This window comes from Symphodus melops, assembly GCF_947650265.1.
Source record: "Symphodus melops genome assembly, chromosome: 6".
NCBI lineage: Eukaryota > Metazoa > Chordata > Actinopteri > Labriformes > Labridae > Symphodus > Symphodus melops.
In genome coordinates this window covers 24,339,254-24,356,114 of record NC_136696.1, presented here as the reverse complement: position 1 = coordinate 24,356,114, position 16,861 = coordinate 24,339,254, and the positions used below count along the sequence as shown (strand labels likewise).

Sequence of the window (16,861 nt, the reverse complement as noted above, 5' to 3'; positions counted from 1 at the left end):
GATCATCCTCAAACAACATCTTTTAAAGCAAACTTGAAGTATGACCTTCTACTTCTGCAACTTACAGTGCAGGCTACAGGTGTTACCATTGCCAGTTTTGCCCAAAAAAAATTCTGTGAAATTCAACAGTAGTCTCACCTCTGAGACTTGAACTCTTTCATTATATCCAGAAAGTCATTGTAGACCTGAGGCTGGTTGCCAAACTGCAGTTTCACTTGGTCCAAGTAGGACAAAGCATCTTCCACCTACAAGGAAATTTCAGTTTCATCAATTTGCATTTTTTCCTCTTTACCCCCCCCCCCAAAAAAAAAACTACAACAACAACATTCTTATGAAAAGAGACTCTTTACTCTGACATGTCAACAAGGTAATGAAGATGTGAATAATTCAGATGTTAACCTAGCTTCAAAAAGGAGATTTACACAGCCTCTACTAAAACATGATGGTCAGAGGTTTGAGGATTTATCTGAATGTAGACACTAAAAGACTTAAAAGGGGAACATTTGTTATTAATCATTAAACAAAAATCAAATCAAATCAAATAAAAAGTGCCAAACTATCAGAAGAGGAAAACTTTGACATGTACATCAAACATGATTAGTCAGCTGTATCTTTGAAAACAAAATGTGCTGACTAACCTTGAGCCTCTGGAACTGCTGCTGGCCCTGTGCAGAGGCTTGGGGAGCAGCTGTATGGCTGTGCCCTGACATCACCGAGGGCCCATGGGACTGGACTGCCGGGCTGTGGTGGTGGGACCCGCTGTGAACGGCTGGGCTCGGAGTGTGCCCGTGCCCGCCGCTGTTTTGGGCCACAGTGGGAACCTGGGAAAGCAGAGAGACATTGCGGGTGATGCTGAATGGTGAACTTCAGTGAAGGACACTTTGATCATGTCATTTAATGGGAGAGCATTGAAGACCAGTAGCTCTTTTAAAATGGTAAAAAAAACCCTCCTTAGTTATATTGAACAAATGTGACTGCTTACAGAAAGAAAAAGTGCTTCAGTGTCAGTCGCTGACAGGCAGCTCATGCTGATAGCAGCAGCTTGACTTACAAACGTTAAGAAACACATTAAGCTTGCACAAATCTGCAGAGGACATACAGGAACATACCTGGTATCCCTGGGGGACGGAGTACTGGACGCCTGCTGTGGGCTGCATGTTGTCAGACACGGCCTCGTACACAGCCGGGGCTGGAGCAGGGGCCAGGACCCGATGCTGGAAAGCTTCCGCGTTGCCAGCGAGGCGCCGCTGCTGGGACGCAAAAACAGTTTCCTGATCCTCCAGACGCCGCTTCATTATGAACTCATACTCGTAAGAAGTGAGAGACCTGCGTAGAAAGAGCATATGGATCTTATTTCTTACTGGAGGACATCTGTCAAGTCGGCTTCTTGATGCTTTCAATCATTCGCTCGTGAACACATGGAAATATTTGCTCTACTTAAATTGTAAATTTATGGATACACACACACTGCCAGCTAACCACTTCTGTTGTGCTGCTTACAAGGACAATTTTAACATGGACTTTGACCTTACAGCCATCAAAATATCTGATTCCTTATTGCTACACAAGAATGCCTGAGGTCAAATTCTAAGGACTGCTTTGACTTCCTAGCTCGTGATGCAGCATGCTGATTGTTGTTTGTTATTGTTTTTGGACGTTTCTTCTTCTTTTCATGGGAGCTACGTAGTTCGGTGTGCATCGCCGCAGACATGACATCAAATGTCTCATTATAGCTCACAAAACCAGGATAGGACCAGAAGCATATCCATAGGAGATCCTGCTTATCGGGCCAAGACCCGACGCTTCACTGCGCCGCATACATAACAACAGAGCAGCAAACGTCACCACATGTCAGAGCATCAGTATGAAAACAAGGAAAGAGCAGACTGGAAGAGGGTGTTCAGGCAAAAACAAGAACTTAGGGAGCAGTGTGCACTCTGAAAGGGTGCAGCCTATTTTTGTAACATCTATGGTCTCTTTAAATGTGCACTTTTTCTGTAAATGATCCTTTTCTTTGGATGATAGAGATACATTTGATTGAATTGGTAAACAAAGACATGGTTACATATCTGCAGAGTAAACAATAAAACATTACTGATGTCTTTTTCTAAAGTGTGCAATATAAACACCGTTTGGTGAGGTTGAATACAATCTCAACATAGTCCATTTATATCTGCACTTTATTTTGAAAATACTACATTCCTCATGTAAATACTTGATGCTGCACTACAACGAATTTTTTTTATCTGCATTGTGAAGTTCAAGTTTGAATGACAATAAAGAAAGTCTGTGTCTGTACCTAGTTAACACTTTATTGTGTGTATATGGTAACATAGAGGGTGTACAATGCAGCACTGCACTCCCGCGTTTGCCTGTCTCGTACCGTCAACTCTATAATAAGAAACACATCTTGTAATGCGTCTGCTAAAATGTTAGCACGCGCTGAATGCAAAAACTTAAATCGTCCGGAGCCAATGAAAACACAGGCAGCCTACGTCACTAAGGCAACAAACAGGTGCTGCCGTGTGAAGTCAGCTCGCCATTCACAACTTCCTCAAGACAGCAACAACTCATGAGCAATGGGAAAATACAGCACCAGAGTATCGAGCAAAAGTGACTTAATGGGTGTCAAAGTGAGGAGTCGGTGTGTATACTTTACAAAAATAAATCAAGGCGGCAGTATTTATAGTTAACCTCAGCTACACTCTGGTTTTGTTAACGACACAGTCCCATAGCGGCAAATAGTCCCCTTCTGTCTGCTACAGCAACAGCGTGTCACCATCCCCTTTTTTTTGGCCTGGCAAACGCAACACAAGCACCGAACTCGAGTTACAGCACGACGCCCCCCCACCCCCCCCAAACACACACACACCACCACCACCACCGCCCGCCATTTACAGCAGCGTGGCGCAGGAGTGCAGCCGTGCAAACCTCCATTTCAAGGAAGGTAAGGCTCACACTCCCAGGGTGTCTCACAACCCACTCAGTGTTTAAAGTGAATGAAAGCATTTTTCTACCCTCCATAAACCACGCCGAGAACTTGTTCAGTCAGTCAGGAGAGGGGGGGGCTGAGTGTGAGCTGCCAGTTTAGCTGATAATGCTAATGTAAACAACACCGAGCACAGTGTTAAGTGGGCTAGCGGGGAAGCACATGCAGCTAACTATTAACGATCCCCCTGTTGCTGACACATGCCTTTAAAAAGACAGCACTTGGCATCGATTTATTAGATCAACTCGTATTATGTTGAGCCACAAGTGAATGACAAGCAAAGACATGTCGCGATCCCCCTGTGTGGTTTACTGAAAACGGCTGCTAACGGTTGCTAGGCAGCTAGCTGTGTTAGCTCGCTGAATGAACTCACCCCTCTTCCTAAATAGCAACCTGGTGATCCCAAAATGATGAATAGATATAATCCGTTAAGTGTGGGTGAACCGCTACAACTCTGGCTGGGAGGTTGATACCACAGTAAGGGCTGATAGCAACTTATCAGAAGCGTGTGAATTAAAAAATAAACAGTTCAAGCAAAGTGAAGATCTCCCCGAGAAGAGGAAAACAATCTCCGCTCAGTTAGCTGTGGAGGGAGTGGGCGGGGTTTTCAGATATAGCCCCGCCCTCTGATGCGGGCTATTGGTCAGTTCGTTCAGGGAGTCCACTAATGGGCGGGGTTAATGAACCCGGTTCGTGAATCTGAACTGTCAATCAAGAATTTATTGCACAGTAACCAAGCACGCCCATTTTAACTTGAAGCGCGACACTGCAAGTAGCAGTGAGATGAGTCCCGCTTGTTTTAAATGAGAACAGTCTATAATCTAAAGTAACACCACGAGTGAAAAGATTACATAAAAAATAAAATTATATTTACCATTGCAGGATCTAGACTGATCTTCATCTGTACATTTTTTAATCGTCCTGCAGGATTATTCTACCTACTTCAATAAAGTAACTTTCTCGATAAGGAATGATGAGAAAAAGTACATGTATGTTACATTAAAAACACTCATGTAAGCCAGTATAAACAAGCACTCATTTCTCTGTGTATAAATATTGTTTATGACTTCTATTCATAACCACCGAAGTGAGAAAATATCCTAAAGCAAAGAAATGCTTGATGTCCCTTCAGCAAATACAAAATGAAAATCTACGTTTTTTTTTTTTTTGTATAAGTATATGCAGTTTGGAAGATGTTTTATTTCCAGATGTTTTTATTTTTAATTTATTTCCAATCCTCCACACAACACTTTTGAGAGTATCAGTGTATGTTGCACAAAAAAAAACCAAAACAAAAAGTGCTGCATTTCTGGAATAAGGCTCTTGTTTTCTGTCTTTGGGTTTTTATCTTTGTTAATTTCATAAAACACATACACTGTGATACAACAACGCACCCAGCACAGCTAAGCTTTACATTAATGGGTGCTTTATAAGGATATATTTGAGAGTTCGTTGTGCTTAAAATCTTAATTTAAAAAAAAAAAAAAATCGACAAGATTAGCTACTTCCTGGAGTTTGAACACACGTGACATTGTGGAGGGGGGGGGGGACAGAAGGAGACCTGCCTTTGCACTTGTGTCCCTCCTCTTTCTGAACATCTCAGCCAATCATTGCATGCAGCCGTCATTGCAAATCCCAAAAAGGTGGAACTTCCAAAATAAACCCTCGCCCACGACAGGCGGAGCTGCGCCACCAGCCCGGGATTCTTCCCTCCAGCCGAGGCGGAGGACTCAGGGAAGCAGCGATCGTAGGCTGCAGCACGCACTCACACACCGTACTCCACTATCCCGACGGCTTTTCTGTACAAAACTACGTGCATTCTTGCGAAACACACGAAGCCAGCTTGTGATAATCATTACGCGCGGTTTTAACACAATATGGGGCGTGTTTGCAGCGGATCAAGTAGGCTCCCTTTTCTCCTTAACTTTTGTGCAAAAGCATGCAAGACAACGCAGTGCGGGCTGTAGATCCCCCACAACACCGAGCCACACGCTGACCATTCAGCCCGCATCCACTCGGCGCTCGTCGACGTGCACTCTCCAAACAAAAGGCTCATGGCACTCAAACGCATCAGCTGGGGAAATCGACGCCTTTGCGTGGACGTCGTTTGCTGCCTGGGGGAAACACGGCCCAAAAAGCGAGCGACACTGCATCTTTTCTGGGGCGGCAAGAACGCTGATCCGGTTGCCCTTACTAAACAATGCCAAAGTCAAACGAAACGGGGAACTACACGGCGGCGTCGCGCTGTTAGAGCCACGCCATAGCGCGTAAACTCCAAAATACGCAGCCCCTCGTTTCTCCCCTGCACATTTGACGACCGAGCCCTAAAACAACCCAAGCCATTCTTTGTTTACTTCAACAGTCTGGAGTAAAATGTCTAACCTGCCTCACCACAACAACTCCCTCCCTCCCCCTGCTACAGATCCATTAGCGTTACATGCTCACACAACGCTGCAGACAAAATGTTTGCACTCCCCAGACAGCAGGATGCCCCCCGATCATGAGCACACAAACACACACCCGGGGACAGATTGATAACCAGCACACAAAATGACGACCTGCTGATTTATCCAGCCACCACGTTATCTATTTGGCTTTTCATTCCGTAGCCCTTTTACGACCATTAAAAAAAGCCCCCCGTCAATTCATTTTTAAAGACCCACAAAGCGCAAGTGGTCACACAACACTTCACGAACCTCAACGTTAACTTGTAATAACACGAGTACAGTGATTAGAATTGTATTTATGCAGCTGTTACATACCCAGGAAAAAGACTCCTTACTCCGGATTCGTGTTTGTAACAAAATAGTTGGAGACGCCCCCCTCCGTCGGCATTGGCGCACACTCCAGTCAGCGTCACTTTATTTTGAATATCACCCGCTAAAAGCGAGCCAGCGTCAGGGAGACACAAGTGCGCCCCCCCTCCATTTCAGAGAAGCTGTGAAGGCTCGAGAAACATCCTTACTCTTTTGTTTTTCCCACTGTGGAAGAACAAGAACAGGGGATAGGTGGGGAGACATTTACTCAAATATTATTCTCAATCATAAGTCTTTATGTGAATAATCTTTAATTTAGCACAGCTGTAACAGCTGCCTCTTACTGCTGGTCTTTACACTGTTTCCCCTTTTACCATGTATGCACATGGTAAAAGGGGATTTTTGAAATAGGGGTTGGTGTGCACATTTTTCTCTTAAAATATTTAATATTATTTAACTAAATCGTATTACATAATTAAACAAACGTAATATAAAATTACGTTTAACTTCAAACAAAATTACTTATATTTTTATTTTACTACGTTGTGGCATATAAGCCACTTGTTTATTATTTCAAACAGTATTGATAAAAAAAAACTGTAAGACATTCTAACTTCACTTTTCACTTCACTGTGTTTTGTCTATTACAAATACAGCTTTGAGGCTTTTCTTTACTACCATTTAAAGGCAAATACATTGACATCCCAGAACATATTTCAGAGCAATGATTTGATTATTAGAAGCGTAACTTCAGTGAGTAAAGACGTCTTTTAGGGGGGTAAGTCGTTTCTTCCTCACAGCTACCTCCAGTTAAAGGGGAAATAACATCAAGGGGATGTTGGCATATAGCATTAACATTCATTTTTTTAATCTTGCAAACAAAATAAAAGCTGTCAAAAAAAAAAAATCCTCATCTTCCTGAGCTTGAAATTATATGGAGAGAAAAAGACGACTGCGCCACTCTTAGAAAGATTAACTGCTGCAATGTAACGCAATAATATGAGCATTAAACCAAAGCAACACAAAGAGAGAGAAACATCCATTCTCTGCTTAACTCAGCTCCCAGCATGCCTCACAGTTGCAGTGTTGTAAACTTGAGGGGAGTAAGTATAGCACCGTTTGTTTCGCTGCTCTCTTTAGTGCAGAGGTAAACCCCAGCAGTTTCACCAAACTCTTTCTCTCAGTCTCATTTGTTGAGCGTCTGCTGCAGCGTAGGAGTCAGACTTGTAATCATTACCAAGCCTTGTCATTTGATATATTTAAGCTTGGGTTATAAAAAGGTTGTGTATAAAGCTGCAAATTCAACGTGTCAGCTACTTTAAGTAGTCGCAGTGTTAGAACCAAAAGTGCCAAATATTTAGATAGAAAATACAAAAGTAAGAATTGTTTCAGTCTTTTGGTGTTTGACTTTTAATTGCAGTCTTTGAGTTAGCCACTTAAAAATAAAAAAGTGCAGTATTTCCTCGTTTCTCTCTGGCACCATCAGTTTTTCTTCTTGCTGGAAAAAAAAAGTCGAACACACTCGAAAGTTTCAGAGGGACCAAAACGTGGACATTTTTCCTAATAAGTCCGTGATTATTAGCAAGAGTAGAATCCTTAAAAAGAGCTGCAAAACCAAAACAAGCAGCTGAAAAACTAAACGGTTCTGTTGAACTTGGAGGATTTAAAGAACTGGGTGAAATTCTTTGTGTGTTTCTTCTGTGACTACTTTCCCATTTCAGCATGTCTTTTGACGTACTGTTAAAACAGAATTCTCTATGCGCCGGCAGTCCAGTGATTACTGCACATCCCCCATGTAGAGAGGCTGCTGTCCTCCGAGTGGGCAGCACAGGTTTGAATCCCACCTGTGGCTCCTTTTTTTTCCCTCTCTCTCTCTCACATATACACAGATTTTCCATGATCCTGTCTCTAAAATAAAGATATAAAAAAAGCCCAAAAATAAACTGTAAAAAAAAAATAGAATTAGCAGAATATGTAAAAAAATATATATATATACAAGTAAAGCTTGAAAGTTGATGAACACATATAGAGCCAAATTCAGGATATATGTCAGTGTTTTGTGCTTTGCTAAATCTGAGACAGAGAAATTCAACAAATCCTTTCTCCAAAAATGAGAGACCCTTAATAACCTGAGGGTGAAAAAAGACACTTCCACAGACGTATCCGTTGACATAGTTTGTATTTAATACAGTATAGCTTGATTCAATAGTCATACGAATGATAAAGTAATAAGGTTATAATAAAACAAATATAAAATTAATGTAGATAACTGTATATCCTGGATAATCGTATGAAAACAGTTGTTGAATACAATAGAAAAATAAAAATAGGGCACATTTTGCGTCCATTGAAAAAGGAAAAAAAAAAATCTTAAAATCAGAGTGCATGAATATGGCAGAATTTAAAAAGGCTTCACTACAAGCAAATTCAATATGAATTCTGTAGTAAAGAAGACGTTTAGTTTTTTTTTCTCCTGGCAGCGACAGAATGCAACATATGACACAGACATATGTACATGTACTCTAAGAATGGCAAGATACTTGGACCAGATGAAAGAACGGATCACAACCACAGTCTGTAGAACTTAAAGTAACACAATAAAAAAGAAAAGAAAATATACTACAGACAAATATTCTGACTGAAGTGTCCAAGAGGGACTCTATAAGGTGTAGGCACAGATTTGTTCATGCTTCTCTTTAGCTAAGCTTCTAACAAGAATTTCTGGTTTCAATAATTACCAAATGATGCTACAGGCAGATGTTTACATTAAGTCCCACTTAATGTTTTATATTATAGCATTACTAAATTTATTATTGTTATTCCAGCATGAAGTGAAGGTCCACAGAGTCACTCAAATCCAACCCTACCGCCATGATCACTTCTCCTCGAGCACATGGGGGAAACTTATTTGAAAGTGCAATATCACATGTTTTGTGTTATTAGAAGAAGAAAAAAAAGTATTGCACTGCTCATGAAGTCTCAACCGATGACTCTCACAGATGTACACTTTAATGGCAGAGTCACAGCAGACTGCTCTAAACATGTGCGTGTATGCATTGTGCTGGCGCTTAGCATTACATTCCCACAGTCACTAAAGCATGATGGCACTGCTAGTGAGCAAAGACACTTGTTTGTACTGTAAGACAGGAAATCTCAAGCTGTAGATATACATAAGGTCTGATGTTCATTTGATACATTTGAAGAAAAAAAAAAAAAAGAAACCAAAATTCCCATGTACAGCACTTTAATGACTGATAACAGATGGGAGTTTACAGCTGGATTATTTAGGATGTGCTTTACCCCTCTTTACTGCAAATCAGGGGTGTTTCCTGAGGCAGAGGCAACCTCACAGAAACACGGCACCTTACTTTGCAAGAGGCTTCCAAACCGTTGTAATCGTTTTTTGGCTTGTTGGGCAGTTTCACCTCCTTGTGTTCAGAACGACACTCCTGAGACTACGCAGAACTAGCTCGTACCATCTACATGACAAACACCATGTGCTACAAATACAGTAAAGTGAACGCTGAATGTCCCGCACACAGGTGGTGTTAAAACTCCTCGATAACTCCTGACTGTTTCATGGCAGTGGAGATAAAGCTCACTGAGTGAAATAAAAATGGTGTCCGGGTTCCAAAAATTCTCACCTCAAAATCAAAGTTGTGATCCCATGTCACTTTAAATACCAATACATCATAAAAATGATTACATTAAGCTACCTTAATCCAACAGCAAAACTATAAATTCCAGTTTTCGCTCTTTATGAACCACTGGTGTTATTGTCTAAATATTTTACTAGGACGGTACTGATGTGGATTTGTATTCAATAGTGGTATTGGGAAGGAAAACATGTTTTTGGTACCGATATAAAGTCTGATATCTGAGATCTTTACAGATGGATGTAAATACTGTAGATGTACAAACATATTGTGCTGATAACTCAATTACAGTTCTCAAACACTTGGGGAAAAGATGTATGACGAAAACCAGATAGTCACTCAACTGGAGACTAACTGTCCATGTACGTGCATCAATGCTTGACACTTTAGGGAATGATGATACTTGTCGTGATCCATTTGGCACACTCTGTTGGTGAAACGATACTCAAATGAAATGTTCTTTGACAGACGACTAAATCTAGTAACATCAGGGCATATCTGCGATAAAATTAGCCGATACCAATAGTCACTGGATGTGTACCATAAATTCCGGACTATAAGCCGCTACTTTTGTCACGTTTTGAACACTGCGGCTTTTACAAGGATGCGGCTTATTGATGGATTTTTGTCGGGGGATAATGAGCTTCTGCTGCAAAAACATTTGACCTCGTCACGTCAGATCTTAATATCAGTCATTTTGCGCTTCATGCACGCACCCTCATCATGGAAAACACACGGAGAAATACATATGATGCAGCTTTCAAGTTAAAGGCGATCGACCTGGCTGTCAAAGAAGCTAACAGAGCTGCTGCACGTAAAGTTGACACTGACAGCGACAACGAAAAAGAGACTGAGGAAGTGAGTAATGAAGTCATTCTGAGGCAGTGAATGGATGGACTTTTTCTTGTGAAATGTATTACGGTCATCTTTTTCATCAGCCGTGTTACAGACACTGTTCGATGAAGGATTTCCAGTAGGCTTCGTATTTAATTAAAAGTTACAACGTGGACACCTGCGGCTTATAATCAAGTGCGGCTTATATATGTACAAATACATTTATTTACTTATTTTTAGCCGGTGCGGCTTATATCCAGGTGCGCTCAATAGTCTGGAATTTAAGGTAATATTGGACGATATTATCAGCTGGCCAATTAATCTGTTCTGTTTTAATTTGTACCCATATGGTTCTGTTTTGGCTACTTTGTTTTGTATAGCAGTTGAAGGGCAACGCACTTTTTTTTGCATCAAAATGACTTTATAATTAGAAGTCAGGCTGATTAAACAAAAATACAATTTGAAGTCAATTATTAAGTCCAATTCATTATTTTGCACTAATAAAAACTTTGATATATTGAAGTTTGAAGTGATATGGGATGAGTCAATAACTTCCATTTTAGGGTGAGCTACTCTTTTAAGGTTACCTAAACGGTTGCTTTGAAGTAGCAAATAAATAAAGAGAAGTTAATGAACATTATCTCAATCTTGTCTCCCAATCCACCTGGCCCAGACACTAGAAGAGCAGTAGCCTATATTCCCCATATTTTCTGAGATATGTTCTGTAAAAAATAAACATCACATAGTTGGGAATGTTTAACATTGAAACACCATGAACATCCATCAACACTTAAGCCTTTCCTTGTCACGCTTTTGTCTCGGTCAGGCTTGCACACAAAAGACTTTCCTCCTCCTAAAAGATAGCCAAGATGTGAACTCTTCTGGTCTCACTAATTGGTCACACACAATGCGGCTTGGGGTTAACAGACTGCAGAAATCTCAGGATTCAGGGATTGGGGTTGTTAAGTCAGGGTTTAAGCTCACTGATTGGATGGGAGGAGACCCTGTCTTTGAGCGTGCTCCAAAATGGCATTGTAGCAGAAGTAGTACTGGTCCGGGGTTTGAATGCTGAAGGCTCTCTGTGTTCTCATGCGCCGCACCGTCTGACAAACGTTTAGTGAGCCGACGTCAGCTAGCTGGGACAGACAGATGTCCAGGGCACAGAAGGTACCTATCGAAAACATGGCTTGTTAGAAATGACACAATATGAGATCATTGGAAACTAGATTCATTGTAGAAATGTGGCTAAAATGGAAGGTTTGTGTGTTCAAATGTAAAGCTTGAATATCTCCTTCATGAAATCATGATGTGTGATGATCATGATTTTCAAAAAGAAAAGTGTATAATCTAAAAGTTGAGGTGTAAACACTCACCTGTTCTCCCAATCCCTGCACTGCAGTGGACCACCATTGGTGGTCCCATCGGGTGTCCAGTCCACTGAAGTCCCAAAGTCTTCACCATTTTCCATTGTTGTCTCTTCACAGCTCCCAGGAAGTCAATAAGAGTCACTGCTGAGGTGGGGACCCCGTAGTCAGGCCAGCTGAGGTACTGGAAATGACTCACTTGTCTCTGTTCACATGTCTGAATAGATCAAATGCTATGAGTTAGGTTCTTGCACTAAAATACCGGCACATTTGAAAACTGCCTACTGCTCTTATAACGGCTTGTACCACCTTCAGTGTTTGTTACTTTTTGAAAAAGGGTTAGCTCCTCTTGTGCACAAGTTGGACAACAAGACCGAAAAACAAGGTCATGTCATTTAGCGTGGTTTGGCTTAAACTTAAGGATTTAAAATAGGTTTAAAAAGTTAGCTTGGCTCTGTGAAAGTTTAACACGAACAGCCTTCCATTACATCCAAAAATGAGTATATGTCATTTTTTTAAAGATCAGGACGTAGAAAGGTTTAAACAGTAAGCTCAAAGTAGTGACTTCCTTTCCTCTAAAAGAGGACAAGACCTCATGAAAAGTCAGGGGGCACAACATCTGGACTACAATGCTGCCTCCATTTCACTTGACTGGAAAAAAAATACAAAGAAGCATGTATCCCACTACCAAGATGTAGTCCATTTTTATATTCCACAAGTTGTTTGTTGATAAACTGAAAATTGTTGCCATATGAAAAAAACCTCCCCCTCAGGCAGCTTCTTGTTAATTCCCAAATGCTTGCAGTGATCCACGTCTGTACCTCAGTGTTGTGTAGTTCGAGGGTGGTGTGGTTGTAGTGGGTGTGGTGGTCGACTCTCTGGTTAACCACTGCCATGTGGCCATAGACCTCCTGTCCCCCTTCCTCCAGAGGCCAGTACTGTCCACACTTCCTCCGACTACCCTCCTCTGTCCTGCAGCACACAGACACATTTCAGAGGGCTCCTTTTTTGACTAAACAAATAACTACGAGGCACTTATGAGAAATAAGCTTTAATTACCTGGTTGTCATGACAACAACAAGAACATTTTGCTCCCAGACCATTCTCCAGAAATCACTGTAGGTCTTTTCCAGTGGTCCTGCGCAGAAAACAGTCGACACACATTAAAACGATTATCGGATTCAGACAGGATTGCTCTGTAGCAGTTCGTTTATCAAAGACTTTGAGCATCCATCCAAGGAAATGAGGACCTGCTTGTAAAACCCAAGACCAAGGAAGTGATGTTCCTTTCATGTATACCTGAGCTATAGTCATGAAGGTACACCCACATTCTCTACAAGAAAACTAAAATTAAACAGTTGTAAAAGAACCCCCTGTTTTGGCTCTCATGATCATGATGACCATCAACCATGGATCTACCAATAAACACAAGTATAGGTGAACCTTTCCATACCTTGAGTTCCTATGTATGCACTCTTCTGTTTGTAGCCATCCATAAAGCTTGCATTGATGTAGTCAGATCTCTGTGGAAGCAGCAAAACGTTGTTATAAAGACGGTAGTAACTGTTGCCCGATGTTAATAATGTCAATGTCAGTAACCCCCCCCTCGCCCCCCCCCAAAAAAAACAAAAAACCAAGCCATGACATAATGAGGCTGAATGAGAGAATCCAGTGATTTTAAAAGAGAGAGCACAACAAAATGATCACAGTAACTGGGTCTCAGGCTGGACTATTACCAGCTTGCTTGTGAAGCAGAACACTGGCAGTGTGTCCGCCTTTCAAAAAGACGATGCTTGGCACTTTTCTTGGCAGCCAACAGAGAGCACATATGGAATGGCTAACTGGTCAGATAGTCTTTTTCTTTTGTTTGAAGGACACTTGATATTTCATAATAAAAAAGCACAAACCTCGTTTCTTCTGGGTTTCAAACGAACTCTAGTTTGATCAAGGCACAGCACGTCTCCATAGCGATTCCTCTCCTGATTGTAGACGGATCTGTGGACGAGTAAAGCTAATTACGAAGGACCCTTTGCTACAGTAGCTTCTAGCTATGAGGACACTACAGATATTCACCCTGGAATTCCTTTTTCACAATACCCAAATAAATATTTAGTGCTGCAGATGTTAGCCTAAAGTCCTCAGACTGTGTTAACTCACTGTGCACAGTGGAAGGTTCCGGTCGGAGGTTCTTTACGGAGCTCCTCATACTCTAAATGAATGCCGGAGCGCTGCAGCCTCCCAAGGTGGGTCAGTAGCTCCTGTGGACGCATGGACTCTGGTCCGGGGACGTGAATGGAGGCATCTTCGATAGGGATGCCCACCAGCTCGTCCACCGGATCGACTCGGCCGTTCTGACCCGCCAACAGCTGCTGATTCCAGCTGAATGACTCGAGAGGCAGCAGGCCGCCGAGGTGCTGGGGGAGGCAATCTCTGGGAAGGTGTTGGCGCAGATCGGCCATTTTCACCATCTGAACCTAGAATGAGAAGAGAAAGGGATCGACAGAAGTTTCAAGTCAGTCACCTCCTGGTACTCTAAGGGTTGGGATAAGGTGGTTACTTTATGCCGTTACATGTCAGAGTGTATTTGTTCGTTTCTTTTTTGTCTTTGTTCCAATCTTGTTTTCTTTTGTAAGGAGCCCAGGGAGAATGTGTGTTACAGTTTTAATAACTTAGCAGGAGCCTACATAAAAAATAAAAAAAAATTCTTGATTGGATCCAGTAATAAAAAAACCCCAAACTATTTCCTGTTGAGGATCAGGGGACTGTCCTCAAAGTAATCCATTCTGTTTCCGCTCTTTAGGGACAGTAATGTCATGGACTGAACCTACCCTTAGTGGTTAATTAATGTTGCACATGTAAAACATAGCTTGTGACACAGATTTTCCTGCTCACTCAGTTCACGCCACTTTTAAAAGTATGATGATAAACATGATGCAGTTATTAGAAAACAAACAGCAGGCTCCTCCATTTACCCTCTCTCTCAGTTTCTCCTTGAGCAGCAGGCTGAGCAGATTGTAGGGCACTCGAAACCACACAGGGGCTCCAACAATCAACACCTTCTTGAGCCTGGCTGGGAACGCCCCCTGGTGGAGAAATACAGCACAATATATGACGAGTTCAATTTATATCCCACGTGTGTTATCATCAGTCAGTTAGTCATTAAAGGACACATGTATACCCACACTTTATCCACGCTATATTATGCGACTCAGCTTCAGCTCTGGGTGGGTACAAACCGCTCTGTTGATCTTGATGTGGCCACTGAAGTGTCTGTTATTGACTCCTGATGACATACTGCTTTCATTAAAGCACAGAGCACCAGTCTTTGATCCTTCAATTGCCATGTAGAATAACACGTGTGCTTTTCAGCTAATGTCAGGCTTTAAGACCTTTTTTTTTTTATTTTAAATCTATGAGCTGCCTCACAGGATGAGGAACATAAATCCAATTGCAGTCACCTCGCAGTCATAGAAGTTCTGTAATTACTTGATTAAATGTGTAATGTTAATTTTGTCTGGAGACCAAGGACATCTTAGAGGGTGTCAGCAGCTCTTCCTGATATCTGAAAGGATGTTTGGGAGAACTCGTTCACTCCAAGCTCCTTAAGCGTCACAGATTATTGTAGGTGGGTCGATGTGGCACGACCCTGATAATGATAATGTCTTTTTGAATACAAGCTGAGCCTTTGGAAGTGTCCGGCAGTTCTGTTTGAACATGACACTGAATCACAAGTGTGATGTCGACTCGAGTATTCGTCTGATGTATAAACGTTCATCAACGTGAGCCAGTCTAAGGAGTCTTATAGGGTGGAGTCAGGTCTTGATCATTCCCTCGACAGAAGGGGATCATATCCAACAGACCAAGAAAATCAACAGGCCTTATAATACAAATAATGGTTCTGCATCTAAGTCTCTTTAGAGAACACAGTCTATGCTGTTAATGGTACACAGATATAGATGCTTAGTCCTGATATATACACTATTTGCCGCTTTTGGCCATTTGCTCAACAGGTTATGAAAATGTCAACATGTCAAATGCAGCACAGTAATTCCAACCTTGAGAAGGTTGAGGATCTTCTTGCTCAGGTCAAGCTCAAAGTTTGTGTAGTTGGAGCCGGCCATGTCGTAGATGAACACCAGGCCATTCCTCTGGGTCTCAAAGCTGAGAGTAAACACAAAGTGAGACTGCATGTTAATGGTCATCAAACAAGTCCACAGGACTGATGAGTAAAAGAGACACCAGAAGCCCCGAGAAAGACGGCACATAATACTTAGTAACTTTTCATGCACTTTAGTAAGCAAGGACAACAGTGAACGCTGTCTTTTAATGGTCACACTTTTTTTTTTACAAATAATACTGGAAGTCAGGGAGGAGAGATCTGAGTTTAACCAATGAAAGAGAAAGTCATTGGTCGTTGGTTTCAGTGCATAACAATAAACAGAAGAAGAAACTTCTATAGTCTAGAAACAAACAGAATAAATTCTATAACACATGAGTTATCTCAGACTACAGTCGTCACCTTTCCACGGCCCGATCCAGGAGGTAGAAGAGGGCCTGCAGCACCACATGGTTCCCAGTCTTGTTTGGGTGGTGAAGCTTAGCCGTATACAAGGCAATGGAGGCGCCTGAAGGGTCCCGAACACTCTGAGATACACAAAACTTACATGTTATATCAGCCACTGACCTCGTGCAACACTTTTTTTTTGTTTTTTTTAAACCACCAACAAAAACTCCATGACGTAGAACAGACTAAACCTAAACTTCAGACTCCATGTTTCCCTTCATCCTATTCCAGTTTAAATTGATGGACAAGTGTTCTTTATTAGTGGTCTTATAAATGCAGAAACTTGACCAGACTGGGATGTTCCTAAAAAACAAAACGATGATGCTTTATTCATGGATCTAACTGGGGTTATTTTAAAATCAAGGAAGCCAAATGGAAGCTCTGTAAAAGGAAAGGACGAACAGTGACCACCGGGGGGCACTAAGGTTCACAGTCTGCTTGCTGGCATTTTGCCAAATCAAAGGGGGCTGTCAACAGTTCAGCAGGAGGGAGAATTGTTGTCATGGATGATGCTGCAGGTCACACAGCTTTGCTTTTATTCTTCCAGAGGATATTCCTTCACATCGTACATGATCTGTTTTATGGGAGCTGGAGGCAATGAAACCAGAGAAGAGGCTGAATGAAGGAGCTGACCTGAGGTGCTATAGAAACGTCCTTTGTAAGCAAATGAGCCGCTGCTCCCCCCCCCAGGGAGCTAA

At 41.8% G+C, this 16,861-nt stretch overlaps 2 protein-coding genes and 1 long non-coding RNA gene across 5 annotated transcripts in view; 1 reads left to right on the top strand and 2 right to left on the bottom strand.

The window, feature by feature from the left end:
• sin3aa (SIN3 transcription regulator family member Aa) overlaps nt 1–5,849 on the bottom strand; it is a 19,043-nt gene extending 13,194 nt beyond the window's left edge. For 2 of the 3 annotated variants that reach the window (XM_079346131.1, XM_079346132.1), the window contains exons 1-4: nt 3,363–3,603; nt 1,110–1,326; nt 639–821; nt 139–245 (exon numbers count right to left, since the gene is read on the bottom strand). In XM_079346131.1, the coding sequence (XP_079202257.1) occupies nt 139–245; nt 639–821; nt 1,110–1,295 (476 nt within the window). In that variant the 5' untranslated portion in view covers nt 1,296–1,326; nt 3,363–3,603. Of the gene's footprint in view, nt 1–138; nt 246–638; nt 822–1,109; nt 1,327–3,362; nt 3,604–5,751 lie in introns of those variants that run through there. The other variant, XM_079346133.1, reaches the window with a different exon arrangement.
• The window catches only part of LOC306825414, a 17,232-nt gene continuing 1,756 nt past the window's right edge, over nt 1,386–16,861 (top strand). The window contains exons 1-2 of the long non-coding RNA XR_013779260.1: nt 1,386–2,947; nt 11,720–11,780. This is a non-coding gene — a long non-coding RNA (uncharacterized lncRNA). The remainder of the gene's footprint in view (nt 2,948–11,719; nt 11,781–16,861) is intronic.
• Nucleotides 7,908–16,861, bottom strand: part of ptpn9a (protein tyrosine phosphatase non-receptor type 9a) — a 24,918-nt gene continuing 15,964 nt past the window's right edge. The window contains exons 4-13 of the mRNA XM_079346134.1: nt 16,119–16,243; nt 15,655–15,760; nt 14,572–14,682; nt 13,757–14,073; nt 13,507–13,594; nt 13,053–13,122; nt 12,659–12,737; nt 12,421–12,571; nt 11,609–11,816; nt 7,908–11,406 (exon numbers count right to left, since the gene is read on the bottom strand). Of these exons, the coding sequence (XP_079202260.1) occupies nt 11,216–11,406; nt 11,609–11,816; nt 12,421–12,571; nt 12,659–12,737; nt 13,053–13,122; nt 13,507–13,594; nt 13,757–14,073; nt 14,572–14,682; nt 15,655–15,760; nt 16,119–16,243 (1,446 nt within the window). The 3' untranslated portion in view covers nt 7,908–11,215. The remainder of the gene's footprint in view (nt 11,407–11,608; nt 11,817–12,420; nt 12,572–12,658; nt 12,738–13,052; nt 13,123–13,506; nt 13,595–13,756; nt 14,074–14,571; nt 14,683–15,654; nt 15,761–16,118; nt 16,244–16,861) is intronic.